At 41.4% G+C, this 27,796-nt stretch overlaps 2 protein-coding genes across 7 annotated transcripts in view; one reads left to right on the top strand and one right to left on the bottom strand.

The window, feature by feature from the left end:
* Nucleotides 1-2,086, bottom strand: part of NTAQ1 (N-terminal glutamine amidase 1) — a 53,573-nt gene extending 51,487 nt beyond the window's left edge. The window contains exon 1 of the mRNA XM_053559382.1: nucleotides 2,016-2,086. The gene's annotated coding sequence lies outside the window, so the exon portion shown is untranslated. The remainder of the gene's footprint in view (nucleotides 1-2,015) is intronic.
* The window catches only part of ATAD2 (ATPase family AAA domain containing 2), an 81,932-nt gene that overhangs the window by 3,523 nt on the left and 50,613 nt on the right, over nucleotides 1-27,796 (top strand). For 2 of the 6 annotated variants that reach the window (XM_053559371.1, XM_053559370.1), the window contains exons 1-2: nucleotides 10,714-11,134; nucleotides 21,432-21,580. In XM_053559371.1, the coding sequence (XP_053415346.1) occupies nucleotides 10,769-11,134; nucleotides 21,432-21,580 (515 nt within the window). In that variant the 5' untranslated portion in view covers nucleotides 10,714-10,768. Of the gene's footprint in view, nucleotides 1-10,712; nucleotides 11,135-11,247; nucleotides 11,776-21,223; nucleotides 21,581-27,796 lie in introns of those variants that run through there. The other 4 variants (XM_053559375.1, XM_053559374.1, XM_053559373.1 and 1 more) reach the window with 4 other exon arrangements.

The raw sequence follows: 27,796 nt of genomic DNA, 5'->3' as shown, positions 1-27,796 counted from the left end.
AACAAAGAAACCCAGAAATGTTGTGACTTAAATGAGAAATAAATACATTTCTCGAGTAACAGCCTGAGCATATACATCCTGGAGCTGATATTTGGCCTCTGCAGTGTTTGTTACCCAGGCTCCTGATATTTTATTGGAGGCCATATCTAGAGTGTTACCCTGGTCAACATGGTTGAAGTGACTTGCCACCATATCTGCTATGATTACATTCTGGCTGGCAAGACCAGGAAAAAAGAGTAATGGAAGGTTCAAGGACAAAATCTGCAAATTGTGCACATCACTTTTGCTCACATTCCATTGACCAAAAGATACAGGGTGGCTCAGCACCCATAGCTCAGTGATTAGGGCACCACCCACATACACGGAGGCTGGCAGGTTTGAACCTGGCTCCGGCTTGCTAAAGAACAATGACAACTACAACAAAAAAATAGCCAGGTACTGTAGCGGACACCTGTAGTCCCAGCTACTTGAGAGGCTGAGGCAAGAGAATCACTTAAGCCCAAGAGTTTGAGGTTGCTGTGAGCTGTGATGCCATGGCACTCTGCCAAGGGCGACATGACTCTGTCTCAGAAAAAAAAATAGTACTCACATGGGTATACCCAGGTGCAAGGAAGATCAGGAAATAGAGTTTGTTCTGGGTGGCCCAGCTAACATTTGAGTATCTCAAGAAAGGGGAGGCTGGGAGTAGTGGCTCACTCCTGTAATCCTAGCATTCTGGGAGGCCAAGGAGGGTGGATTACTTGAGCTCATGAGCTCGAGACCAGCCTGAGCAAAAAGTGAGACCCTGTTTCTACTAAAAATAGAAAACCAAGGCAAGAGGATCGCTTGAGCCAGAGTGGGAGGTTCCTGTGAGCTATGATACCACATCACTCTACCCAGGGAAATAGCTTGAAACTCTGTCTAAAAAAAAAAAAGAAAAGAAAAGAAAGAAGGGGAGAATGAATTTTGAGAGATAGCCAGCAGTCTATACCACACTGAGTTTATTTTATGCTTCCAAACTTCCTCTATTAAGTGGAAATTACTTTTTAAAATGAAAAATAAGTAAATTATTGAAAAATATATCTGATCCTATAATAAAGACTAAAAAGGGATATAGTTTCAGAGGGGTAGGAGGTGCTTAGAACCAGATTCTGACCTGCAATGATCTGGATAAGGAAGAAATAAGAGATGCACCTGAAGAAGCCTGTGTCCCACGGAATTAAAAATTAAACGGTAAACAGTGGGGTTTAGAGGAGGGACATATGACAAAGGAAAGTGTGAGAAAAGCCACAGACATGTAGGGGGAGACTTGGAAAGTCTACAGCACACAGTACACTGAGATTTAATAACAAAAGTGCTTTTTCTTTTAAATTGGAGGTATCTTTTTAATGCTCCATATTAAGAGCTAGAAGAAAAAGGAAGAGATAATCCCATTGCTTGGGATCATATAATCTGATGTGATCAGACAACTGAAAGAAAACAGAAATAACCAATGCCTATTGTGTTCGCCTTTTTTTCTATCAACGAAAAATGATCTTTAAGTTATAAGGAAAAATGAAAAATAGCAGTAAGAGAAAATTAAAGGTCAAGACAGGTGCAGTGATAGGAAGCATTAAGTTGTCTTAAATGGGTTAAAAATCTTTAGATCGGGGCGGCGCCTGTGGCTCAGTGAGTAGGGCGCCGGCCCCATATGCCAAGGGTGGCAGGTTCAAACCCAGCCCGGCCAAACTGCAACAAAAAAATAACCGGGCGTTGTGGCGGGCACCTGTAGTCCCAGCTCCTCAGGAGGCTGAGGCAAGAGAATCGCGTAAGCCCAAGAGTTAGAGGTTGCAGTGAGCCGTGTGATGCCACGGCACTCTACCCGAGGGCGGTACAGTGAGACTCTGTCTCTACAAAAAAAAAAAAAAAAAAATCTTTAGATCTGGAGTTATATCCCAGAATACTGTAAGTTCTTTAGATTATGACCCCAAAGCCTCTCTTATGGATCTTCAAGAAAATACGTTAGAGATGACATAAGATTAAATATGAATACTTACTGTCTTGAGTTTAAAAGGAACAATTATGTATTCCAGACACTATATCCTGATGAGCTTGGTGTCTATTCCCAAGATAGTTTGTGACTGTTAATAAAAAAAAAGCGACTGGCATAAATCCTTTTTAAGTTAATGATTTTTCAGATAATTAATTAATTATTAGAATAGGATTATAGCACAAAGTGTGACTTGATTCCAGCAAAGCACCTGACCCACTTGTGTTAGTCCTGACTCATTCAGTTCAAAGTCAAGGCAGAAAGGCTGTTTATTGCCTCAAATAACAGGAAGGGCAATGGCTTGGCTCTTGGAGGCAAAAGATGAGCTGCAGCAACCAGTCTCAAGAGACCAGAACCAGTACCCCTTCCACAGTCTTTCTTTCTCACCACCTCTCAATCTGTTTCTCAGTGCTTGGCTTCATCCTGAGATGCACTTCTCACTTCCTGCTGTGGGGAGAATGGCCCCTGGCAGTCCCACATTCGTATTTTCCAGGCTTGGCAAGTCCAGTGGACAAAGAAAACATGTCCCTCATAGCAATCACACAGAATGACTTGTAACTATTTTACACACTTCTGCACTTCTTTTTTAAATTTTATTATTTATTTATTTTTTTGAGACAGAGTCACACTCTGTTGCCCAGGCTAGTGTGCCATGGCCTCAGCCTAACTCATGGCAACCTCCAACTTCTGGATTCAAAAGATCTTCTTGCCTCCTGAATAGCTGAGATTACAGGTGCTTGCCAGAACACCGGGCTAATTTTTTACTTTTAGTAGAGATGGAGTCTCTCTTTTGCTCAGGCTGCTCTCGATCCTCCTGCCTCATCCTTCCTGAGTGCTAGGACTACAGGTGTGAGGCACCACACCCAGCCACTTCTGTACTTCTTGAATTTTTTTTTTTTTTTTTTGAGACAGAGTCACCCTGGCATTGAGTGTTGTGGCATCATAGCTCACAGCAACCTCAAACTCTTGGGTTCAAGTGATTCTCTTGTCTCAGCCTTTCGAGTAGCTGGGACTATAGGCACCTGCCACAATGCCTGGCTAGTTTTTTTCTTTTTTTTCCTCTCTCTCTTTTTTCCTTTTTTTTTTGACAGAGTCTCACTTTGTTGCTCTTGGTAGAGTCCCGTGGCATCACAGCAGCCTCAAACTCTTGAGCTTGAGTGATTCGCTTGTCTCAGCTTCCCAAGTAGCTGGAACTACCAGTGCCTGCCACAATGCCTGGCTATTTTGTCTACAGAGGAGGTCTCACTCTGGCTCAGGCTGGTCTCAAACTCGTGAGTTCAGGCAATCCACGGGCCTTGGCCTCCTGGAGTGCTAGAATTACAGGCATGAGCCACCGCACCTGATCTTCCAGCTAGTTTTTTCTATTTGTAAAGATAGGGGTCTCACTTTACTCAGGCTGATCTGGAACTCTCTCCTTTTTTTTTTCTTTTTTTCTTTTTTTTTTTTTTGCAGTTTCTGGCCGGGGCTGGGTTTGAACCCATCACCTCTGGCATATGAAGCTGGTGCCCTACTCCTTTGAGCCACAGGCACTGCCCTTATTTTTTTTTTTGAGACAAAGTCTCACTATTTCACCTTGGGTAGAATGCTATGGTGTCACAGCTCAGAGCAACCTCAAACTCTTGGGCTTAGGCAATTCTCTTGCCTCAGCCTCCCAAGTAGCTGGGACTACAGGCACCCACCACAATGCTATTTTTTGGTTGTAGTTGTCATTGTTGTTTGACAGACCCAGGCCCGGTTCAAACCTGGCAGCTCTGGTGTATGTGGCTGGCACCCTAGCCACTGAACTACAGGCACTGAGCCTGGTCTGGAACTCTTGAGTTCATGCAATCTACCCACCTCAGTCTCTCAGAGTGCTAGGATTATAGCCTTACTTCTTGAATTTTTACATGTATTACTTTGTAATAACTAATTTTTAAAAATAAAGCATTTTTTTCTGGCTCAATGCTAGTAGTACAGTGGTTATGGCGCCAGCCACATGCACCAAGGCTGGTGGGTTCGAACCCAGTCCAGGCCATCTAAACAACAAAGACATCTGCAACAAAAAAATAGCCGGGCATTGTGGCTGGCACCTATGGTCCCAGCTACTTGGGGGGCTGAGGCAAGAAAATCACTTAAGCCCCAGAGTTTGAGGTTGCTGTGAGCTATGAGGTCCAAGGTCAACACAGTGAGACTCTGTCTCTATAAAAAAATAAAAATAAAACATTTCTTAAGAATCCAATTTATCAATATAAATAGCTACATGGATAGACTATGACTTACTTAACTTTCCTCTATCATTGGACATTTAGCTTATTTTCAGATCCCACTATTATAAACAAAGCCATAATCAATATCTTTGTACATAAATCTTGGTCCACACCTCTGATTATTACCTTAAGACGGAGTCCTAGAAGTAGAATTCCTGGGACCAAGGTTTTAAACATTTTCGAAGATTCCTGATATATAGTTGCTATGTTGTTTTCAAGAAATGGGCCCATCCTGCAATATCACATTGGAAATTATTATTAAAAAGCAACAACAAAAAATTAGCCAAAACAAAATCACCAAAACCTTGACATTCCCACTGTTATTTTAATTTGCATTTATCTTATTACTACTTTCCCACGTTAAAGAGGTAATTTCAATACAAAACAATAAATGCTGTGGCAGCAATGTACTCTGGGAGCTAAGGAGGGGGGACCTCACCATGGGGGTGAGAAATTGGCTAGATTGGAAGTAGTAATAGACCCATCTGACTTCGATTATAAGGGGGAGGAGATACCAGTTCCATGATACTCAGCCTCACTGCTGTTTATCACACCTCACATGGGAAAACTGAGAAACAAGTATATATAATATATTCAGGAGAGGTCGATAGAGAGGTAAGGCCTGAAAACCACATTATAAGCATGTATCTTCCCTTCTTCCTGTTTCACTCTCCTCACCCTCCAACACTGTAACCTGAAAGGGTATCTATTTCTTAGAGCCTTCCAACATTTGTTTTGGGGCTATTTGCTCTAAAAAACCACTTGTAAAAATCTTCTTTTTAGTCTTCGGTCTCATATGTGTTCTTGGTTGCAAACAACAGAAAGCATTTCTGACTAACTTGAGCAGAAAGAAAGTTCACTGAGGTGGGGCGGGGAAGGTGGCTTAGAAAAGGTGATGTACAGCCTGGGTTATACTGAGACAACACTCCCGAAATCTAAGAATAAGCTGGTTAAGTGCTACCATTAATACGACTGCCTCTGCACCCTCTGCTCTGCCTGCCACCACAAATAATCTCTGTCCCCACCTCTTTGGTTCATTCCTGTAAAAGACAATAAATGTCCCAGGCAGGAGCAGCCCATTGGCTGGGCCAAGGTCAGATGCTTGAACTCTAGTGGCCAGGTTTTCAGGGAAATGAAAGATACATACCTTAGGATTTCCACAGGAGGCTGGCCCTGCCTAACCAAACCCATCCAAAGAGAAAAGCTCCCAGATCAGAGGGGAATCTGTTTAAATGTGGAGGAGCTAAAAAACGGCAAAGTCAACTATAAACGTGACATTGGTGATTAATGGTTTTTCCTCTTTTCTGGGAAATCGGTGAGATTAGCTATCAAATTTAAGTACAGTATTTACAAGATTCCTGAAGGAAATCCCTGTCCAAATTGGTATTTACTTTCTAACTATGCTACCAAAGAACAGAAAGGGAACCTATGACCTCATCCCAAATGAGGTAATGGAATTACGATTCCCTTTAGCTTCTGGTGGTTGCTGACAAAGCTTGGTTTTACTTGGCTCATAGGCAGACACATTGCTTTAACCTCTGCCTCTATCTTCATGTTACTGCCTTTTCTGTGTGTCTCTCTGTGCCAAATCTTTCTCTTCTTTCTCTTACGAGAACATTAGTCATTGGATTTAGGGTCCATCATAAGCCAGGATAATCTTAATTATCTTAATTTTTTTTTTTTTTTGAGACAGAGTTTCAAATTGTCACCCTCAGTAGAGTGGCGTGGCATCACAGCTCACAGCAACCTCCAACTCTTGGGCTTAAGTGATTCTCTTGCCTCAGCCTCCCACTTAACTGGGACTACAGGCACCTGCCACAATGCCCAGCTATTTTTTTGTTGTTGTTGTCATTGTTGTTTAGTTGGGCCAAGCTGGGTTCGAACCCTCCAGCCTCGGTACTTGTGGCTGACGCCATAACCACTGTACTATAGGTGCCAAGCCACCATTTTTCAATTTATTTATTTATTTATTTTTAGAGATGGGGTCTATCCTGCTATGTTTGCCAGGATGTCAGTGTAGTAATTCTTTTATTATTATTATTATTATTATTATTATTTGGGATTCATTGAGGGTACAAAGAATTAGTTTACACTTACTACATTTGTTAGATAAAGTCCCTCTTATAATTGTGTCCCGTGCCAAGAAGTGTGCCATACACCATGACCCCTCATCCACCACCCTCCTCCCCTCTCCCCACTTGCTCATTCCCCTACTCTGCTTTGTATTAGCTCATCTGCTGCCTTCATATTAGAATAGAGTACATTGGATTCTTGCTTCCCCATTCTTGTGTTGCTTTACTAAGAAGAATGTGTTCCACCTCTTGTTAGGCAAGAATAAAGGAATAGAGAAAAGCTTTTGATTGTCTCTTTTAGTATTCTCACATTTCAACTTTTTTGCTTATTTTTTAAAATTTAATTTTTTATGTTTATTTATTTATTTGAGATAGAGTCTCACTCTATCACCTTGACTAGAATGCCACGGCATTATAGCTCACAGCAACCTCAAACTCTTGGACTTAAGCAATCCTCTTGGCTCAGCCTCCTGAGTAGCTGGGACTACAGTTGAGCGCCACTATACCTGGCTAGTTTTTCTTTTTTTGTAGAGATGGGGTCTCACTCTTATTTAGGCTGGTCTTGAATTCCTGAGCTCAAGCGATCTACCTGCCTTGGCCTCCGAGAGTGCTAAGATTACAGGTGGGAGCCACCATGCCCAGCCTTAATTTTTCATTTTTTAGAGACATGTTTCACTATGATGCCCTGGTTGAACTTGAACTCCTGGACTCATTTCCAACTTTCTCATTCTCCTATGTAGTTAGGACTCAGTCTTTGTTTATTTTCTTTTCTTTTTTTTTTTTTTTTTGTAGAGACAGAGTCTCACTTTATGGCCCTCGGTACAGTGCCGTGGCCTCACCCAGCTCACAGCAACCTCCAACTCCTGGGCCCAAGCGATTCTCTTGCCTCAGCCTCCCGAGTAGCTGGGACTACAGGCGCCCGCCACAACGCCCGGCTATTTTTTGGTTGCAGTTTTGGCTGAGGCTGGGTTTGAACCCGCCACCCTCGGTATTTGGGGCCGGTGCCCTACCGACTGAGCCACAGACAAGAACTAAAATGACTGCTATAACTTCTGTGGATGGCAATTTGGTAATTTCTAACAAAATCACAAATGCATATGCCTTTTGTATAGCTCTTTTTATTGAAGGATAATATGCTTAAAGAAAAATGCACATATTGGGCGGCACCTGTGGCTCAGTCGGTAAGGCGCTGGCCCCATATACCGAGGGTGGCGGGTTCAAACCCGGCCCCGGCCGAACTGCAACCAAAAAATAGCTGGGCGTTGTGGCAGGCGCCTGTAGTCCCAGCTACTTGGGAGGCTGAGGCAAGAGAATCGCTTAAGCTCAGGAGTTGGAGGTTGCTGTGAGCTGTGTGAGGCCACGGCACTCTACCGAGGGCCATAAAGTGAGACTCTGTCTCTACAAAAAGAAAAAAAAGAAAAATGCACATATCATAAAGATACAGCCCTGTTAACTTTCATAAACTAAATATACTTGAGTAACTAGAATCCAGATCAAGCCCCCTTCATGTTTTACTACCCTCAAAATAACTGCTATTCTGACATCTAACAGGAAAAATCAGTTTTGTCTCTATTTCTGATTAATATAAAGGAATTATACTTTTTATATCTGGCATCTTTTGCTTAATATTATGTTTGTAAGATTTCTCTATCTTATTGCATGTAGTTGTTGTACATAGTTTTTGACCTAGCCATTTCACTTCTAGAAATTTTTTTTCTAAAGACAATGTCTGGCTGTATAGCCAAGACTAGAGTGCAGTGATGTCATCATACTTCACTGCAAACCCAAACTTCTGAGCTCAAATGATTCTCCTGCCTTGGTCCCTCAAAGTGTTAGTATTAGAATTGTCAGCCATTGTACGCAGCCTTCTAGAAATGTATTCTACATATACAATACCACATAGGTGAGCTGAAATTTGAACCAATTTATTAATAGCAGTCATGCAATAGCAAGAGAACAGAAACAAACGTTCAACAACAGAGGTCTAGTTAATAAATTGTGGTATGTGGCTCCATGCCTGTAGCCCAGTGGCTAGGACGCTGGCCACATACACCTGAGCTGGTGGGTTCAAACCCAGCCCTGGCCTGCTAAATAAACAACAATGACAACTACAACCAAAAATAGCTGGGCATTGTATAGTCCCAGCTACTTGGGAGGCTGAAGCAAGAGAATCACTTAAGCCCAAGAGTTTGAGGTTGCTGTGAGCTGTGACGCCAAGGTACTCTACCCAGGAGTACAGTCTGTTCTCCAGACTCTGTCTCAAAAAATAATAATAATAAAAATAGTAAAAAAAAAAAAAAAATTGTGGTATGTCCACAGAGTAGACTGCTGTCTAGCTGCAAAAAGGGAGGGAGTTCGTTTTGTACTCACAGGGGAACATCACTAAGACTGTCTTACTTTTTTTATTATTAATTAATTAATTTAAACTTTTTTCTTTTTTTCCCCCCTTTTTTTCATTTCTTTTTGTTTTGAGACAGAGTTTTGCTCTGTTGCCTGGGCCTCAGTGCCATGGCATCCTTATAGCTCACAGCAACCTCAAATTCCTGGGCTCAAGTGATTTTCCTGCCTTAGCCTCTCGAGTAGCTGGGACTACAGGCACCTACCACACACCCAACTAATTTTAGGCACCCTCCACAACACCCAGATAATTTTATTTTTTATAGAGATTAGGTTTCAATCTCGCTCAGGCTGATGTTGAGCTCTTGATCTCAAACAATCCTCCAGCCTCAGCCTTCCAGAGTGCTAAGATTATAAGCATGAGCCACTGTGCCTGGCCAATGAGGGTGTGTTTTTTTCTTTTTATTCATTGCTGCATTCTCAGTGCTTAGAATAATGCCTGGCACATAATTGATGATCAGTAAGTATTTAACAAATGTTGAATTAGTGAACTGCAGTTGAAAGCACATGTAGTCATTCAGGCTAGGGGTGAGACAACACAGCTGGTCTGATTGGTTTAGATCCTATGTGACCTTCACCTCATGTCTCCCATTCTTGCTGTTTTGTAAATTCAGCTTTTAACCTAAAAGTGTATATCTTGAATAGTTTAGGGCACTTGATTTAGGAGATTAACTTTTGAATTGGAATGTTGTTTTGGGTCATGAGTTATGTCACTTATTGTTTATTATGGGTTATGCCAATTATTGTTGTTTAAGGGTTAACATAGTTTTTACTTTGAACTTTTATGTATAACACTGTGATTTTTGAAACAGAAGAACAGAACCGTCGTAGGCTACTCTCACTATTCTCCAGAATCAGCAGCCTTCTGACAAATGAATTTTGGTGGACCTATCCCCTTCTCTGCATATTGGCTGACAGCAACAGGAGCCAGGGCACTCTTCCTCCGGTAGCAGTTATTCAAAGCAATAGGTTTTGTCTGTTTCAATAGGACTCTTCTCATCATTCAGCCTGTTGTCTACTTTAAAGTCAAGTAACTCCTGTCATCTTAGCATTTTCTGTAAATTTGTGATGGTAAGCAAACCTTTATTGTGTGTGTGTGTGTGTTTTTTCCTTTTTTGGAGGCAGAGTCTCACTTTGTCACCCTTGGTAGAGTGCCATGGTGTCATAACTCACAGCAACTTCAAATTCTTGGGCTCAGGAGATTCTCTTGCCTCAGCTTCCCAAGTAGCTAGGAGTACAGGCTCCTGCTACGACACTCGGCTATTTTTAAAGACGAGGTCTCGCTCTGGCTCAGGCTGGTCTTGAACCTGTGAGCCCACTCAATCCACCCGCTTTGGCCTCCCAGAGTGCTAGGATTACAGGCATGCACCACCGCGGTAAGCAAACGTTTATGACCACTTATACGTAGGCAATGGCTCTAGGATATACAAATAATACTTTACGTCCTTAAGTATTATTGCAGATATTTCCCAGATAAGGAAAATTTGGACAGGAGAGGTGAATAATTTGCTCAAGATCATCTATATGGCAGAGCTGGGTTTATAATCTTCGTCCTTAACTATTTGCAGAGTATTTGCACTCAGCTGGCTTACTTTTAGCTCCTTTTCTTTGTTTTCGTTTGTTTTTTGTAGTTAACTTGTTTTGGTTAAGCCATCAATAAAAAGCTCTTAAAGCTCTAAGTCAAAACCTGTCTGTCAAAGGCCAAGTGCTCTATTACCCTCCGGTCAAGGACTGGGCATTATGTATTTGAATCGTAGATGGCGGGAAGAGGGCAGATAGGTGTCGGGAGGGGAGGGGAGGAGACGCCTAGCCCCGCCAGCCAATCAGAGCGGTCGGAGGACTCCCATCCCCCGCCGCGGTCCACGCGCCAAAATTCCAAACAGGACTTTGTACCGCTCCCGCCGTCTTCCTCCGCCGACTTCAGCGAGCCGGAACTATATAGGGGGAAATAAGTCAGCGTTCTCTTTCCCCGCAGTTAGCTCAGTTCCTGGAAGCTGTCAGAATGTATTCCTCTTACTTTTGGTGTGGCCTCCTTTGCTCTGCAAATGGGAGGAGCGTTTCGATCCCGCCATTCTAGGGTTGGGCGTGGGCGGGACAGACGGCGGAGGGGTCCAGGCGCGCGCTGCGACCGCTGGCGCGGAGCTTGTGGCGCCAGAATTCGGAGCGCGGAAGAGCCTGAGCGGCTGCGGCCCAGAGCTCAGGTCCGCTCCAGCCGTAGACGCCAAGACAACCTATCAGAGAAGATGGTGGTCCTCCGCAGCAGCTCGGAGCTGCATAGCCACTCCGCCTCCTCGGCCACGGACTCCTTGGACCTGTCCAGCGAGTTTCTTAGCCTGCAGCACGTCGGCGGGAGGCGACTCCGTTCGTCCAGCGCCGCGCGGAAACCCGCCGTCACCGCGTCCGCGGCGGGCGTGAGTACCGGCCTGAGCGGGCCCCCTCGGGCGGTGCCTGTGGGGACTGCCCGCGGCCTGGCGCCCGGAAGGGTCGGGGGTCGGCGGCGCAGGTCGGGGTGACAGTTGGCGGGGGGGAGGAGTGTGTCGAGGACAAGTAAAATGGAAGGCTTCTCGAGATCCGAGCCCACGGGGTGTGGGTCGGGTCGAAGAGATTGAGCTGACTGGAAGAGGGCTAAGCAGTTCGTTACCACCTACTTTTACGCAAGAGGAAGCCGAAGCCCGCCAGAGCTGGAGTGCCGTTTGGGGCCGCGCCGCCGTGGCTGGGGCTGCCCCCGCCCGCGCCTCCCTGACCTGCGGCCGGGCTGCGACCCTAGGCTCGCATCTACCGGTGCAGGCAACACGCATTTACCGACTGCTCATCGTGTGCGGTCTAACCTTGTTAGGAGGCATGAGGATAGATGCAAGTCAGGTTCTCTGACCTTCATTTGCGATCCAAATGGGTTCCGTAATAAGAGCGCAGTGAATAATACTGGGTTGCATAATGACCACGGCGAACACCAACATTTCATGTGCTGTCTCTTCACTTAAATAAATTGCACCCCTTTGATAGTTATGCTACCTATTGGACAGATGAGGAAACAGACTCAAAGAAATAACCAGTAAGTGGTAGATGAAAAATTGAAACTTAGATCGTCTGCCCCCCCCAAATCCTACCCTTTCTGTTATATCACGCTGCAGTTTACGAACAGTGTCTATAGGGGAAGTTTGCTAACGGGTAGTCTTATTGCGAGAAGAGCTTCTAGATCTGAACTACAGATAGGATTTTTTTTTTTTTTTTAAACAGTCTGTCATCCTGGCTAGAGTGCTGTGGTGTCAGCCTAGCTCACAGCAACCTCAAATTCTTGGGCTCAGGCGATCCTCCTGCCTCAGCCTCTGAGTAGCTGGCACTACAGGTATGTGCCACAGCCCAGGTTAATTTTTCTATTTTTAGTCTCACTCTTGTTCATGCTAGTCTCAGACTCCTCCTTGGCCTCCCACAGTGCTGGGATTACAGACGTGAGCCACCTTGCTGGCCCATATATGATTTTTAATAAGGCCGAGAGAGTCCCTTCTCCCCCCCTGCTTAAACAGGCATTGGTTGAGGAGACAAAGGGTTGAAGTTGAGTAAGCAACACTAGTGAAATTAAGGCAGTGGGTAATACAGTCTAGTTGGAGTGAGGGTGTTAGAATGAAGGTAGGCATGGGAGAAGGAAAAACAGGACAGGAAAAAGAGTTGGGAACTAGGGAAATCATAATGGGAGGCTAGCCAGGTGCTGTGGCTCACGCCTGTAATCCTAGCACTCTGGGAGGCTGAGGTGGGTGGATTGCTTGAGCTCAGGAGTTCGGGACCAGCCTAAGCCAGAGCAAGACCCTTCTCTGAAAACAGCCAGGAGTTGTGGTGGATACTTGTAGTCCCAGCTACTTGGGAGGCTGAGACAAGAGAATCACTTGAGCCCAAGAGTTTGAGGTTGCTATGAGCTATGATGCTATGATACTCTACTGAGGGTGACAAAGTGAGACTCTGTCTCCAAAAAAGAAAGAAAAAAAGCAAAGAAAGAGTGGGAGGCTAAGGGGAGGTGCGTGATGGCAATGATGAGCCTTAGTCCTCTTTAGCTAAGACAGATGATTTCAAGGTCTTATATTAAGATCAACTACATGAAATTTATCGTCTGTATCTTTGTGGCCACCCCCTTCTGGTTATTCCTCTGCCAAGGGGAATGGTTTAAAAGACTTAAGTCCCCTTAAAAAAAAATAAAAGACTTCAACCTCCAAAACTGTGATTCTGACTTGAAAAGATAAGTAATTTCCTGATTTTCAGGATTTGTTTCTCAATCATGTGTGGGAATTGGCTGGGAAAGGCCAAACATGTCTTCTGCACTGGACTTGGTCACTTATTAACATGTATTCAGAAAAGCTAATTATTTTAATAAATATTGATTATTTATTATTTTCAGAATTATGTTAGATCCTGTGACCATAAAGATGTATAGAATACATTTTAGGTTTTTAGGCTCTTAAGGCAACTATTAGTTTCCAGTCACAGCTTAACAACACTCTGCAGGTTTCTGTACTTGTTAAACCGGTGATGTCTACCACATGAGTAGTGAGGATTAAATGTGATCATGCATGTAAGGAGATCAACAGAATAGTTGGCATATAGGTAGGACTCAGTCATTGTTAGCTATTAAGTCAATTTTAGTTAATGGTTTACTCAGTCTTTCCAATTCCTCAGGAAAAAACCTTAAAGAGTCATTCTTGACCCTTCTCATGTCCAAAGTATTAGCAAATTATGTTGGCTCTATTTTGAAAATATTTTCAGAGTCAGAGCACTTCTGTTTTCTGATATTACCATGCTGGTTCAGGCCATTATCTCTTGCATGAATTATTAAAATAGATTCTTGATTGTCTTCTCTGTATTCCCTCATTATACAAAGGGTACCAAAAAATGTATCCATATTTTAAAAAAGAAAAAACTATTAAAATTTTTGAAGTGACATTTGACTTTTGCAATTATAAGAGGTACTCAAACATAACTTGTATTCATCTTTTGTTACCAGTATATATTGAGTGTTATAATTTTAATACAGTAGAATACCATGGTCTTTCCACTTGCTTAGCCTCAGCCAGGAATATTCTTCCTCTGGCTATCTATACGACCCATTCTTTTATCTCCTCTTAGATTATTTTTTTACTAGCAAAACCTCAGAAGTTTAGTGCTTAACTTGTTCTAAGAATTGTACAAATAACTCAGTTCTCATAATCTTATGAGGTAGGTATGATTATTCTTGTTTTGCAGATGATAAAACAGACACAGAGACTTAAATAACTTGCCCACATTTACCTTGTAGTAAGCTGTAGAATATGATTCAAATTAAAAAGTCTAATTCCTGTTTTTGCTAAAATTTCACTATTTCAGTGAACCTTACCCTAAACATCATGTTAAAATTACAAACCACTCCCCTTAAAATGCCCATTTTTTCTGCTTTGTGTTGTCTTAGATTGTAATAGTAGGCAGGTGCAGTGGCTCCTGCCTATAATCCTAGCACTGTGGGACTTGGAGGCAAGTGGATTGCCTGAGCAAGACCGAAACCCAGCTGGGCTCAGTGGCTCACTCCTATATTCCTAGCACTCTGGGAGGCCAAGGCGAGTGGATAGCTTAAGCTCACCGATTCGAGACCACCTGAGAAAAAAGCGAGACCCCGTCTCTACTAAAAAATAGGAAAACTGAGGCAAGAGGATTACTTGAGCCCAAGAGTTGGAGGTTGCTGTGAGCTATGACGCCACAGCACTCTCTCTACCCAGGACCATAACTTGAGACTCAGTCTCTAATAAATAAATAAATAAGAAACCCTAGCTCTACTAAAAATAGAAAAACTAGCCACATGTTGTGGGGGATGCCTGTAGTCTCAGCTACATGGGAGGCTGAGGCAAGAGTTTGAAGTTGCTGTGAGCTATGATGATACCACTCTGCCTAGAGTGACTGAGTGCAAATCAATCAAAAAAAAAAAAAAAAGAAAGAATTACAAACTCTAGAAATAAGTGCCTAGGTTTGATTCTTGGCACAACACTCAGAGCTATGAAATCTTGGATAAGTTACATATGGCTCTCTGTGCCTTAGTTTCACTATCTAATGAATGAGGATAATGGTTACGTAGTAGGCCAAATGTGTATGTGTGTCTATTAGGTACTGTGCTGGCTAGTAACCATTTCTTTTAAGTGGTAACTGTTACTGTTATAATCCATAAAATGCAGTAGTTGTGTTGATCTAGCTTGCTGGGACCTCCAACTCCAAGGCTTAAGCCTCCAGGCTCAGCTTCCAGAGTAGTTAGAACTACAGGTACATGCCACCAAACCCAGCTAAATTGCTAATTTTTATTTATTTATTTTTGCAGTTTTGACCAGGGTCAGGTTTGAACCTGCCACCCTGGGTATATGGGACCAGCGCCCTACTCCCTGAGCCACAGGCGCCACCCCAAAACCCAGCTAAATTGTTAAATTTTTTGCAGAGACAGGATCTTACTCTTGGTCAGGCTGCCCTCAAGCATTCCTCCTGCCTCCCAATGTGCTAGGATTACAAGCATGAACCACCACACCTGGCCCCACATTGAGCATCTTTTTGTCTTTATTGTTATTTGTTTATCTTTTATGGGGAAATGTCTATTGAAAGTCTTAGTTCCGTTTTGAATTGTTGCTGACATTGAAATACAGGAGCTCTATCCTGGATATCAGCTACTTATCAGATACATGATCTGCAATTTTTTTTTCTGTGTTGCCTTTTCACTCTGTTGGTAGTTATCTGTTGTTGTTTTTATTTGGTTGATTTTTTTTGGGGGGGGGAGACAGTCTCTTGCCCTGATATCATAGCTCACAGCAACCTCAAACTCTTGGGTTCAAGCAATCCCCTAGCCTCTGCCTCCCAAGTAGCTGAGATTATATGTGTCCGCACCATGCCAGACTAGTGTTCTTTCTATTTTTAGTGGAGCTGGGGGTTTTGCTTTTGCTCAGGCTGGTCTCAAATTCCTGAGCTCAGGGAATCCACCCACCTTGGCCTCCTAGAGTTCTAGGATTACAGGCGAGAGCCACTGCACCTAGCCTATTAGTATCCTTTGATACACAGAAATTTTTATTTTTGTTTGTTTGTTTGTTTGTTTTGTTTTTTAGAGACAGTCTCACTTTGTCACCCTTGGCAGAGTGCTGTGGCATCAGCTCACAGGAACCTCAAACTCTTGGGCTCAAGTGATTTTTTCTTTTTTTTTTTCTTTCTTGAGGCAGAGTCTCAAGCTGTCACCCTGTGTAGAGTGGTGTGGTGTTATAGCTCACAGCAACCTCCGACTCCAGCTCAAACGATCTTCTTACCTCCGTTTTTCTATTTTTATTAGAGACGGGGATCTTGCTTTTCCTCAGGCTGGTCTCGAATTAGTGAACTCAGGCAATTCACCTGCCTTGACGTCCCAGAGTATGAGGATTACAGGCATGAGCCACCACGCCCAGCCTCCTGGCTATTTTTTTAGAGACGGGCTCTCTCTTGCTCAGGCTGGTCTTGAACTGTGAGCTCAGGCAGTCCACCTGCCTTGGACTCCCAGAGTGCTGGGATTATAGGCGTGAGCCACCGTGCCTAGCCACAAATTATTTTTAATGGTCTCTTAGCTTTATTTGGTCTCCTTTCAATTTTGTTGAAAGCAAAGGATGGGAAACCACCTAACAAAGGAAAAGATTTGTTGCCTTGTTTAGTCATTCCTTTTTCTCAACACCTATGCCAATTTTCTTCGGCTTTAGGAAGGTTTTTAATGCCTTTAAGTAGTAAGACGCAGAATGGTTGAGAGATATGACTTTCTTTTTTAATGGGAAAAAGACAAATGACATGTCATGTGCCTTCTCAGTCTGATCAGTTTTAAGAAAAAGTACATTTGGAAGTTGAAAATTTAGAAACAGATTCCCATTAAATATTTATTGGAAAGTCTCATGTTACACTACACTGATCGAAGACTGTTGCTTTAAAAATAATATATCACCTGGGAGCTTGTGGGCTGGCACAACTGCGGTAGCCTGGCCTTTGCTGCTATGGCCATAATGCAGTCCTGGTACTTGAACTAGAACCCTGACAGCCCCGGGCAACCCAGCCATATATGGTGGGCCTGGAGCAGCTGCACTGGCCTGGGGTGTTATACTGGAAGCTGGATGCTGACAAATATGAGAATGATTCAGAATTAGAAATGAGAGAGAAACTACTGCTAACATGGAATAATAACCATAACCAAAGATAAATTACCAAAGTATGAAGAAAAGATTAAGATGTTTTATGAGGAGCACTTACACATGGACGATGAGACCCACTACATCCTGGATGGCAGTGGGTACTTGAATGTACAAGATGAGGAGAACAAATGGGTTCAGATCTACATAGAGAAAGACATGACAGTGCTCCCTGTGAGAATGTTACACTGCTTCATGGTGGACAAGAAGAACTACGTGAAGGCTATGAGTCTGTTTGTGGGAGACCTGGTGTGAACAGCATATGACCGGCCAGTTGACCATTTTGATGCCCAGGAACAGTACATGAAATTTCTGGCACAGATAGCAGAGATGTGCTTCCTGGGAACTGACATGTGCCTTGTGAAGGTCCCGAACATGATAACTGACCAGAAAATAAATCATTTTCTCTTTACTTTTTTTTGAGACAGTCTCACTTTGTTGCCCTTGGTAGAGTGCTGTGGCGTCACAGCTCACAGCAACCTCAAACTCTTGGGCTTAAGTGATTATCTTGCCTCAGTCTCCCAAGTAGCTGGGACTACAGGCATCCGCCACAATGCCCAGCTATTTTCTTGTTGTTGTTGTAGTTGTTGTTTGGCAGGCCTGGGTTGGGGTTGAACCTGTCAGCCCTGGTGTATGTGGCTGGTGCCCTAGCCGCTGAGCTACAGGCACTGAGCCTTTCTCTTTACTTTTGTATGGTAGACTTGAGGCTAAATTATCTTTCCTTTACAAGATTATTTGATCAGAATATTATTTAATGAAAGGAGCTATAAACTGATTTTTAAATGGCAACAACTTGGAAATATAAATAAATCCCCTTTATTTTTTTGTATTTGATCAAGACTAGTGGTCCAATAGCCCTGCTTTGTGTGAGTAAAGCTTTCATTTCAAACACAAAAGTTTTATCTCCCAACATGCAGCTCCTCAGATACCCATTCAGGATGTGATGCTTCCATGCCTGCTTTGTATGAAGGTGTCAAGTAGATGACACAGCTAACCAGACAGAGGATACTTTCTCCTCCCAAAATTATATCTTGGGGTATTGAAAGATGTGGGAGGAGAGCTCACCTTAGGGACACACTGAGTTGCTTACACCACTTCCTTCTTCAAAATAAAGAAACCACCTTGATTTGTGTTCTTGCCTTATAGTCAGGTGTATGTGGCATTTTGCCTGGTCCAAACCACCCCATTTAGAGCCTCTGTATGATTGTGTATGTTTGTAATTAGTTTATATATTATCTGTGTTAGTATTGTTTCAAGGTGAGACTTCTAGGTTTTTTTGAAATCTAGCTTTTGAATTTTAATGATAATTGGTACATTATTTTTCTCCTTAACAATTCTGAGATACAGTTATGCCTAGTTTGTATGATCTTAGAAAAACCCAAAGTTACCTTTATGTTTTACAAGGGTGTGTTGTTTCCTAAGGATTTATCACCTCCACACTGGTCTGGGGTATCCGTTTCCCACCACACAGAGGAAACTCAAGCCTTAGGTGTTTGAGTAAACCCCATCTCAATTTTAGGATTAAAATATACGCAGTGTGATCATAACACAGATATCCCAAGGCTTTCTCTCAAGTATTATTATATTTCAATAATTAAAATGTGTGCTAGTCTACTTGTTTTGTGGTTCTTTTTAGAGATTTATTTCTAAATGGTCATTGTAAATGGAACTTGTTCATTTTTTAGAATAAAACGTTTAACTGGGCGTGGTGGCTCATGCCTGTAATACCAGCACTTTGGGAGGCTGAGGCATGTGGATTGCTTGGGCTCAGGAGTTTGAGACCAGCCAGAGCGAGAGCCAGACCCCATCTCTAAAAGGTAGCTGTGTGTTGTGGGCACTTGGGAGGCTGAGGCAAGAGGAGCACGAGTGCTTGAGCCCAAGAGTCTGAGGGGTGACAAAGTGAGATTCTGTCTCAAAAAAAGATGAAACATTAAGGAGAGACTGTTATGCTAAAAAATAATAGTAATAATAATATACCACCTAACGCAGGGATATTCTTTTTTTTTGAGACAGAGTCTATGTTGCCCTCAGTAGAGATGCCGTGGCGTCACAGCTCACAGCAACCTCCAACTCTTGGGCTTAGGCGATTCTCTTGCCTCAGCCTCCCAAGTAGCTGAGACTTACAGGTGCCACCACACCCCCCGGCTATTTTTGGTTGTAGTTGTCATTGTTGTTTGACAGGCCTGGACTGGGTTCGAACCTGCCAGCTCCAGGGTATGTGACTGGCGCCCTAGCTGCTGAGCTACAGGCGCTGAGCCAAGGGGGGTATATTCTTTTTTTAAACATCTTTAAGTATAGGTACACTGATAAAGATGGTGATAAATCATATCCATCATTTAATATTTTATGAAGTCTAATTTTTACACAAATCTTGTGTTATCAATATCTTTATTTTACTTGTGAACCAATAAAATGTTGTGCCCCAAACAAAACTAAATGTCCCGATAAAACTAAAGTCAAAGACAAAGTAAAAACAGACTAGGAAGGAGGATGTGAGGATTCAGATGCTTTATTTTCGTTCCCTTTTTTTTCTTTTTTCTTTTTTTGAGACAGAGTCTCACTTTGTCACTCTCAGTTAGAGTGCTATGGCATCATAGCTCACTGCAACCTCAAACTCTTGGGCTCAAGACAGCCTCTTTCTTCAGCCTCCCAGGTAGCTGGGACTATAGGTGCCTGCCACAATACCCAGCTATTTTTAGAGATGGGGTCTTGCTCTGGGGCTGCTCTGAAACTCCTGAGCTCAAACAATCTGCCCTCTTCAGCTTCCCAGAATGCCAGGGTTATAGGCCATGAGCCACTGTGCTTGGCTCTTTTCTTTTCTTTTCTTTTCGTTCTTTTTTTTTTTTTTTTTTTTCTGTTTTTCCTTTAGCGATTCTCTTGCCCTTTGCTCCCAAGTAGCTGGGAATATAGGTGCCCATCACAACGCCCAGATTTTTTTTTTTTTTTGGTGGAGACAGGGTTTGTCTCTGTCTCACTCCTGCTCATACTCATCTCAAACTTCTGAGCTCAGGAAATCCACCAGCCTCGGCCTCCCACAGTGCTGGGACTACAAGCGTGAGCCACCATGCCCCAGCCTTTTTTTGTTTGTTTGTTTGTTTGTTTTAAGGCAGTCTCACTTCATCGCCTTTGGTAGAGTGCCCTGGCGTCACAGCTCACAACAACCTCCAACTCTTGGGCTTAGGCGATTCTCTTGCCTCAGCCTCCTGAGTAGCTGGGACTACAGGTGTCCACCACAATGCCCGGCTATTTTTTGTTGCAGTTTGGCGGGGGCTGTGTTTGAACATGCCACCCTTGCTGTATGGGGCCAGCGTCCCACCCACTGAGCCACAGGTGCCACCCTTTCTTTTCTTTTTGTCTGTCTGTCTTTCTGTCTCACTCTGTTTCCCCATGGTCTCAGCCTACATCACAGCAAGCTCAAATTCCTGGGTTCAAGCAATCTTTCTGCCTGACCTCCTGAGTAGCTGGGACTGTAGGCATCCACCACATTGCCCAGTGATTTTTTTCTATTTGTAGTTCAGACAGGGTGATGCTCTTGCTCAGCCCGGTCTCTAACTCCTGAATTCAAGGGATCCTTCTTCCTCACTCTCCCAGAGTGCTAGGACTATAGGCATGAGCTACTGCATCTGGCCATTTTATTTTTCTTTAAAACACTGTCTATTTTTCAAAAATTGTCAATTTTCAGAGTTGTATGTCATAAAATTATAAAGTTAAGTATTTCTAATCTAAAAATACCTTTTATACGATCTTAGAACATTGTGTGAACTTCTGAATACTTGATGACAGAACCTCTGTAGCTCATAAAGCAGCCTACTAAGAGACCCTCTAGTCTATTATACTAAAATAAAGTTACATAGAGCTGTATGGCTCTTACAATGGATTAACATACCTCAACAGTTTTCAAACTTAGTTGTATTATCTGGGTCAAACAACAAAATGTAGTATATAGTAATATAGTAATAACAACTTTTTGTTGTCCAAGCCAAAATTTTTGTTGCGCAGGCTGGTCTTGAACTCCTAAACTCAAGCAATCTTCCTATTTCCGCCTCCTGAGTAGCTGGGATTATAGGCAGAATTACAATTTAATAGTCCAGTTATTTTAAGGTTACTGCCAGGACTTAGATGACTGTGTTTTGTTGTGTCTGTATTTTTCTTAGGTGTTTGTAATTTTTCTAATCTTAAATGTGTACCTGCTATTATGAATTGTTATAATCTTTTATCAGTGTTGGAGAACTTTGTTCCCTAGGCTGCTTGTTACGAAATAATTATGAACTGCTTGTGTAACACTACATGTGTAAAAACTATCAGTAAATCTTATACTAGATATTTTATAAACGTTGATGTTATTTGTCATGAAATGATTATTTTAGATATTAACTTTTTTAGGGGGGAGATGCAAAATGATTCTGAACAAAAAGCAATTGTTACTAACTTAAAATCAGAAAAACTCTGAGGAGGAGTTTAAATTGGACATTTTAATAAAAAATCTTAGAAACTTAGATGTCTTTCTTAATTTTTCTTAAAGGTTGGTTCTTCAGTTAAGGAAGTTGAAACCTACCACCGGACACGTTCTTTAAGGTCTTTGAGAAAAAATGCACAGAATTCTGCAGATTCTAGTTTTGATAAGAATATGGGAATAACAGAGAATCATGCTAATGGCAGGCATTTTACAAGGTAATACAAGATGCTTGACCACTAATGCAAAAGAAGTTGGTTTGCTTTGATTTGTTTTTAAATACCAATTTGGCAGGAAGATTATACCTTCTGTGACCTTAATAATGCAGAAGAGTTTTGAAGCAGTAATTTAGGATTTGCATTTAATTTTTAAAGTATATTTTTGACTGGTTACCAAGATTCCAGGGTTGTAAAATGTAATTTATTTGAAGTGAAATTACTATAAATAAATATTAAATGAAAAATGATTTTGTATACATTCGGGTTTGTTTTTATTTTCTTTTTGAAAAATAACATTTGTGCTGTATCTGAGTACAACTGATAATGTTGGTTGATGCAAAATAGGTTCTCTTTAAGTACTTGAATATCTAAAGAGACTTTGTGACTGTAACTAGCTTTGATAACGTGATTCTGCTTCAAAGTCTACATAAAGCCTTTGTTCAAAACAGTAGTTTTGTTTTGTTTTTAGCTTGTTTTTTTTTTTTAAGTTAGAGTCTTACTCTGTTGCCCTGGGTGGATTGCTCACAGCAATCTCAAACTCTTGGGCTCAGTGGATCCTCTTGCTCAGCCTCCAGAGTAGCTCTGACTACAGGCACCTGCCATAATGTCTGGCTATTTTTTTTCTGGTAGAGACAGGGTCTTTCTCTTGCTCAGTATGGTCTTGAGCTGTTTGAGCTCAAGCAGTCCACCAGCCTTAGCCTCTTAGAATGCTGGGATTACAGGTATGAGCCACCACCACACCCCGCCCAAAACAGTTCTCCCTATCTTTCTTTTCTTTTTTTCTTTTTTTTTTTTTTTTTTTGAGACAGTCTCTCTCTGTTGCCCTCAGTAGAGTGCTGTGGCGTCACAGCTCACAGCAACCTCCAACTTTTGGGCTTAAGTGATTCTCTTGCCTCAGCCTCCTGAGTAGTTGGGAATATAGGCGCCCGCCACTACACCCAGCTATTTTTTGTTGCAGTTGCTAAAGCTGTTTTAGCTGGCCAGGGCTGGGGCTGGGTTCAAACCTGCCACCTTTGGTATATGGGGCCGGTGCCCTACCCACTGAGCCACAGGCACTGTCCAGTAGTTCTTATTGCTTCCTGGTAAAGTTTTTCATTGATTTTAAGTGTATTGTGTTTCAAAAGCAGTCTTCACAAAGGAGACAGAACATGTACTTTTTTGTTTGTTTTCTTTTTAGTCTAATGGAACTAGATGCATACATATTTAAATTATTTTTCTCAAGATCCTGAAGTAGGTGTCTTGAATTCCATTTTACTACTGAAGGAATCAACTTCAGTGGATTAGGTAGTTTGGCTAACTAATCTCATGGAACTTTGATTCAGGGCATATTTAAATTTAAGTTCACTTAGCTCAAAACTCTCGATTTTCCCACTTTCGTTGGCCTAACATAAATTGAGCAAAGCCTCAATTAGAGTAAAATTTGTTTGATGAAATAATTTGTTTTGCAATAATTCTCATAAATACATTATTATTTATAGTGCATAGAACCTTCCTACTCATAGCTGGGCGTTGTGGCGGGCGCCTGTAGTCCCAGCTACTCGGGAGGCTGAGGCAAGAGAATCGCTTAAGCCCAGGAGTTGGAGGTTGCTGTGAGCTGTGTGAGGCCATGGCACTCTACCAAGGGCCATAAAGTGAGACTCTGTCTCTACAAAAAAAAAAAAAAAAAGAACCTTCCTACTCTTAGATAGAATTTTGATTTTTACTTTGTATAGCATACTTTCTAGATAAGTGAAGTTATGCTCTTTTAAGTTTCTGAGATTTAAAATTTTTTTTCAGTTAATCAGTCTTTTATATATTTCAACTTTTGCATCTTATTTCCATTATTTAGGGAGTGTTTACTGCTGTATTTCATGGAATCTACAATGTCAGTAATTAAAACACACAGTATTGTTTTATGAGACACTAAAAAAACATTAAAACCAAGACATGCTATCAATTGTAAGACACATTCCAACTTCAGAGACGTTAAAGTGGAGGGAAACTTAGAACTTTTAGAGTAGAGAAATGTGATATAAGCTAGCCCAGTGTTTCTGAAATACAAAGTCTTCAATTTTATTCTTGGGAGGGTGAGGGAGCGATCTATGAATTCTCTGTGAGAATTTTTAAGTTATCTTTCATGATCTGAAAAAATAAACATTCTGAGTTATGTAAATCCCTACCTAACACAGAATTGCAATAAAATTTCAGGCTGTACGTTTGTATTTACAGTTGATTTGGCACCAAGTAGTAGTGCTCTAGTTATCTCAGGTTACTGAGATAAGAATAGGGTCTGAACTTAATACATAAGTGATGCACACACTTCCAAAGAAGGCCACATGATGTAATATGAAATGGGGGACGAGTTAAGTCGTCATAGTATATAACAGTATGTAAGAAACATAGTATATAATATGTCAAACTCAAGAGAAACTGATAGCAATCAATACCACAATCATATGACAAATGGCTATTTCCTTTTAGTACAACCTAATGTTAATATTTTTTGTTGGTTTCATATAATAGTTTTGCTGTATTTGTATAAAACTTACAAATGAACTTACATCTAATTCGGCTTTACATAGTCATACAAAAAATTTAATATTGGAAAGCCTCAAAGTTTTTAACTTTTTTTTTTATTTTTATTAAGTCATACACACATAGATTATGAATACATTTACGCATATGTGGGCTACAATGTGTTGATTTTTTTATACAATCTGACATGCTTACATCAAACCAATCAATATAGCTTTCACCTCATTTACTTGATTATTGTGTTAAGACATTGATGTTCTACACTTGACAGATAAAGTTTTTAACTTTAAAAGGATCTGTATGTTATTCAAGTTTGTGAAACATTGTCCTGGGCTTTGTAGTAGAAAGGTGTTAAGGGAGTGTATTAAAATAGATGCTTTTTGATCTGGAGTTAAAGATGAATGATTTGATATTTTTAACTAGATTCCTCCTAAAGTATATTTAATATTTATTTATTTATTTATTTTTGAGACAGAGTCTCACTTGTCACCCTTGGCAGAGTGCTATAGCATCATAGCTCACAGCAACCTCAAATTCTTGGGTTTAAGCGATTCTCTTGCCTCAGCCTCCCGAGTAGCTGGGACTATAGGTGCCTGCCACAACACCTGGCTAATTTTTAAGAGGCGAGGTCTCACTCTTGCTCAAGCTGGTCTTGAACCTGTGAGCTCAGGCACGCCACCTGCCCTGGCCTCCCAGAGCACTAGGATTACAGGTGTGAGCCACTGTAATTTTTATGTTTTTAATTATTTTGCAGTTTTTTTTTTTGGCCGGGGCTGGGTTTGAACCTGCCACCTCCGGCATATGGGGCCGGCGCCCTACTCTGTTGAGCCACAGGGGCCACCCTTAATTATTTTTTTCTTAATAACAGCTTCATTGAGATATAATTCATATGCCATAAAATTAATAATTTTAAAGCATGCAGTTCAGTAGCTTTATTTAGCACAACCATCACTACTATCTTTCAGAACAGTTTTATCAATCCCCCCAGAAATTCTCCCTGTTTTCTCCTTGGGAAGCACTAATCTTTTTGCCTGCATGGATTTGACTCTTCTAGATATATCATACAACTGTAATCATACAGTATATATCTTTTGTATCAGGCTTCTGTATAGCTTTTTGTATCTTTCACTTAGTGTAATGTTTGTAAGGTTCGTTTATATTGTGATATCTATTAGTACTTAGTTCTTTTTATTGTTGAATAAGATTCCATAGTATAGATATACCATGTTTTGTTTATTCATCATCTGAATTATTTCCACTTTTTGGCTATTACAAATAATGATATGAGAATGTATATGTGCAACTTTTTATGTGGACACAATTCTTTTGGGCATTTACAAGTGGAATTGTTGAATCAAATACTAGCACTCGGTTTTTGAGGACCTGCCAAACTGTTTTACAAAGAGGCTATACCATTTTACATTCTCACCAGAAATGTATGGGGATTCAAGATTCTAATTCCTCACCAACATTTGTTATAATATTTTTGGTGGTAGCCATTTTAGGTTTTTATTTTTTATTTATTTATTTTGTTTTTATTTTTATTTTTTTTTGAGACAGAGTCTCACTATGTCGCCCTCAGTAGAGTGCTATGACGGCACAGCTCATAGCAACTTCCAATTCTTGGGCTTAAGCAATTCTCTTGCCTCAGCCTCCCAAGTACCTGGGACAACAGGTGCCCACCACAACATTCAGCTATTTTTTGTTGCAGTTGTTACTGTTGTTTTAGCTGGCCGGGGCCAGGTTCAAACCCACCAGCCTCCGTGTATGTGGCTGGTGCTGTAACCACTGTGCTACAGGCGCCGAGGCCCATTTTTGGATGTTATCTCATTTGGTTCTTGATTTGCCTTTCCCTGGTGACTAATATTGTTGAGTTTTGTTTTATGTAATTATTGGCCATTTTCATGTCTTCTATGGAGAAGAGTTCCAATATAAAAATCATCTCCCTGCATTCAAATCGTTAAAAATGCTGTTTATTATTTTACATAGTGGTAACATCAGGATCTGTTTGTATAGGGCTTCTATAAAATAGCTACAGTAGTTTTGAGTTCTGCCTTATGTACTTCTCCGGTTTCCTAACCTTTTCATTGTCCATATGCCTGAGTGTAGTAATCCCTTTACTTCTTTCCTATTCTGTTTTATCTTTGTTTTCAGTCTGTTTGGGGCTCAAAGATCAGAGGATCCAAGATATTTAGAAAAATACAGAAAGATTTTAGTAACTTGCCATAAGAGCATGGTCTGTAGGTATGCTTCATGGATTTTGTCATTCTTAACTAGTGTCCAGTGATTATGGGTCTACTTCAGGGGGTGCACGAAACCTCTGAAGTTATGTTTAAACATCTGTAAAGTTTATGCAGAGTTCAAGGGAGAAAATATCCTTAGCTTTCCTCAGATTTACAGGTTGACAAAGTCCAGCTGCCTGTCTTTGTAAATAACTTCATTGGAACACAGCCACACCCATTTATTTTGTCTTCGTATAGCTGCTTTCCCCCTTACTATGTCAGATAGTTGTGACAGAGATTGTGTGGCTCACAAGCCTAAAATGTTTACTATCTAACAATTTAAGGAAAAAGTTTACCAAGGATAAAAGTGCTTCCCTTCTGTAGACCAAAAAAAAGGAAAGGAAATACTGCTTTAGGTCAGGTACAGTGGCTCACGCCTGCACTCTGGGAGGCTGAGGTGGGTGAATGAGTTCAGGAATTTGTAACCAGACTGAGCAAGAGTGAGATGAGAACCCCTTTTTACTAAAAAATAGAAAAGTTAGCTGGGAATTTTGGCAGGCGCCTATAGTCCCAGCTACTCAGGAGGCTGAGGCAAGAGCATTGCTTGAGCCCAGAGTTTGAGGCTGCTATGAGCTATGATGCCCTGGCACTCTACAGGGGGAGTGGGAGCAGGGGGGCAACAGAGTAAAACTCTGTTCCCCCAAAATAAATACATAAAAAGAAAAATACTACTTTAATTATTGTGAACCTGGCATCTAAGAGGGCCTCGTTTATGAAATGTATAGATCTACATGGTATGGAGGGAGGAGCTTCTTCATGAGAAATGTCTGTGAGCCTATGAATGAATTAAGCTTGACCTGTAGATGGACTGCTCAAAGGTTTTTATTTTCTTGGTTCATACTTATGTTCCAAAAGAGATAGTAAATTAATGATGACTGACTTTGTTATGAGACTGTGTGAGTTAACCTCTTCTGAATAAAATGGTTTTATTTGAAATTCCACATATAAACCAGGCCACTTGCAAGTAGTTTGATACATAGCTGATTAACAGATAACAGCCTGTCCAAATATGGAAAACTGAGTCACTAAAAATAAATTAATGAAACATACTGTTTTGTTTGCTCAGTGGATTTTTTGGAAAAAAGATGAGGGGGGTACTTTATTTTAAGGCTTGGAAAATGTTCTTTCCGATTCAGATTCTGTATTGTAGTTTGTAAGTGGGATATCTGATTCATAAATGGGATTTTGTTACATGTGAATAATAATAATAATGCATGTCATGTAAAGATTATAGCCAAAAATATTCTTTTTTTTTTTTTTTTGTAGAGACAGAGTCTCACTTTATAGCCCTCGGTAGAGTGCCGTGGCCTCACACAGCTCACAGCAACCTCCAACTCCTGGGCTTAAGCAATTCTCTTGCCTCAGCCTCCCAAGTAGCTGGGACCACAGGCGCCCGCCACAACACCCGGCTATTTTTTGG

Source organism: Nycticebus coucang, chromosome 13 (genome assembly GCF_027406575.1).
Source record: "Nycticebus coucang isolate mNycCou1 chromosome 13, mNycCou1.pri, whole genome shotgun sequence".
In the NCBI taxonomy this organism is placed as follows: Eukaryota; Metazoa; Chordata; class Mammalia; order Primates; family Lorisidae; genus Nycticebus; species Nycticebus coucang.
This window is presented reverse-complemented; position numbering and strand designations above follow the sequence as displayed.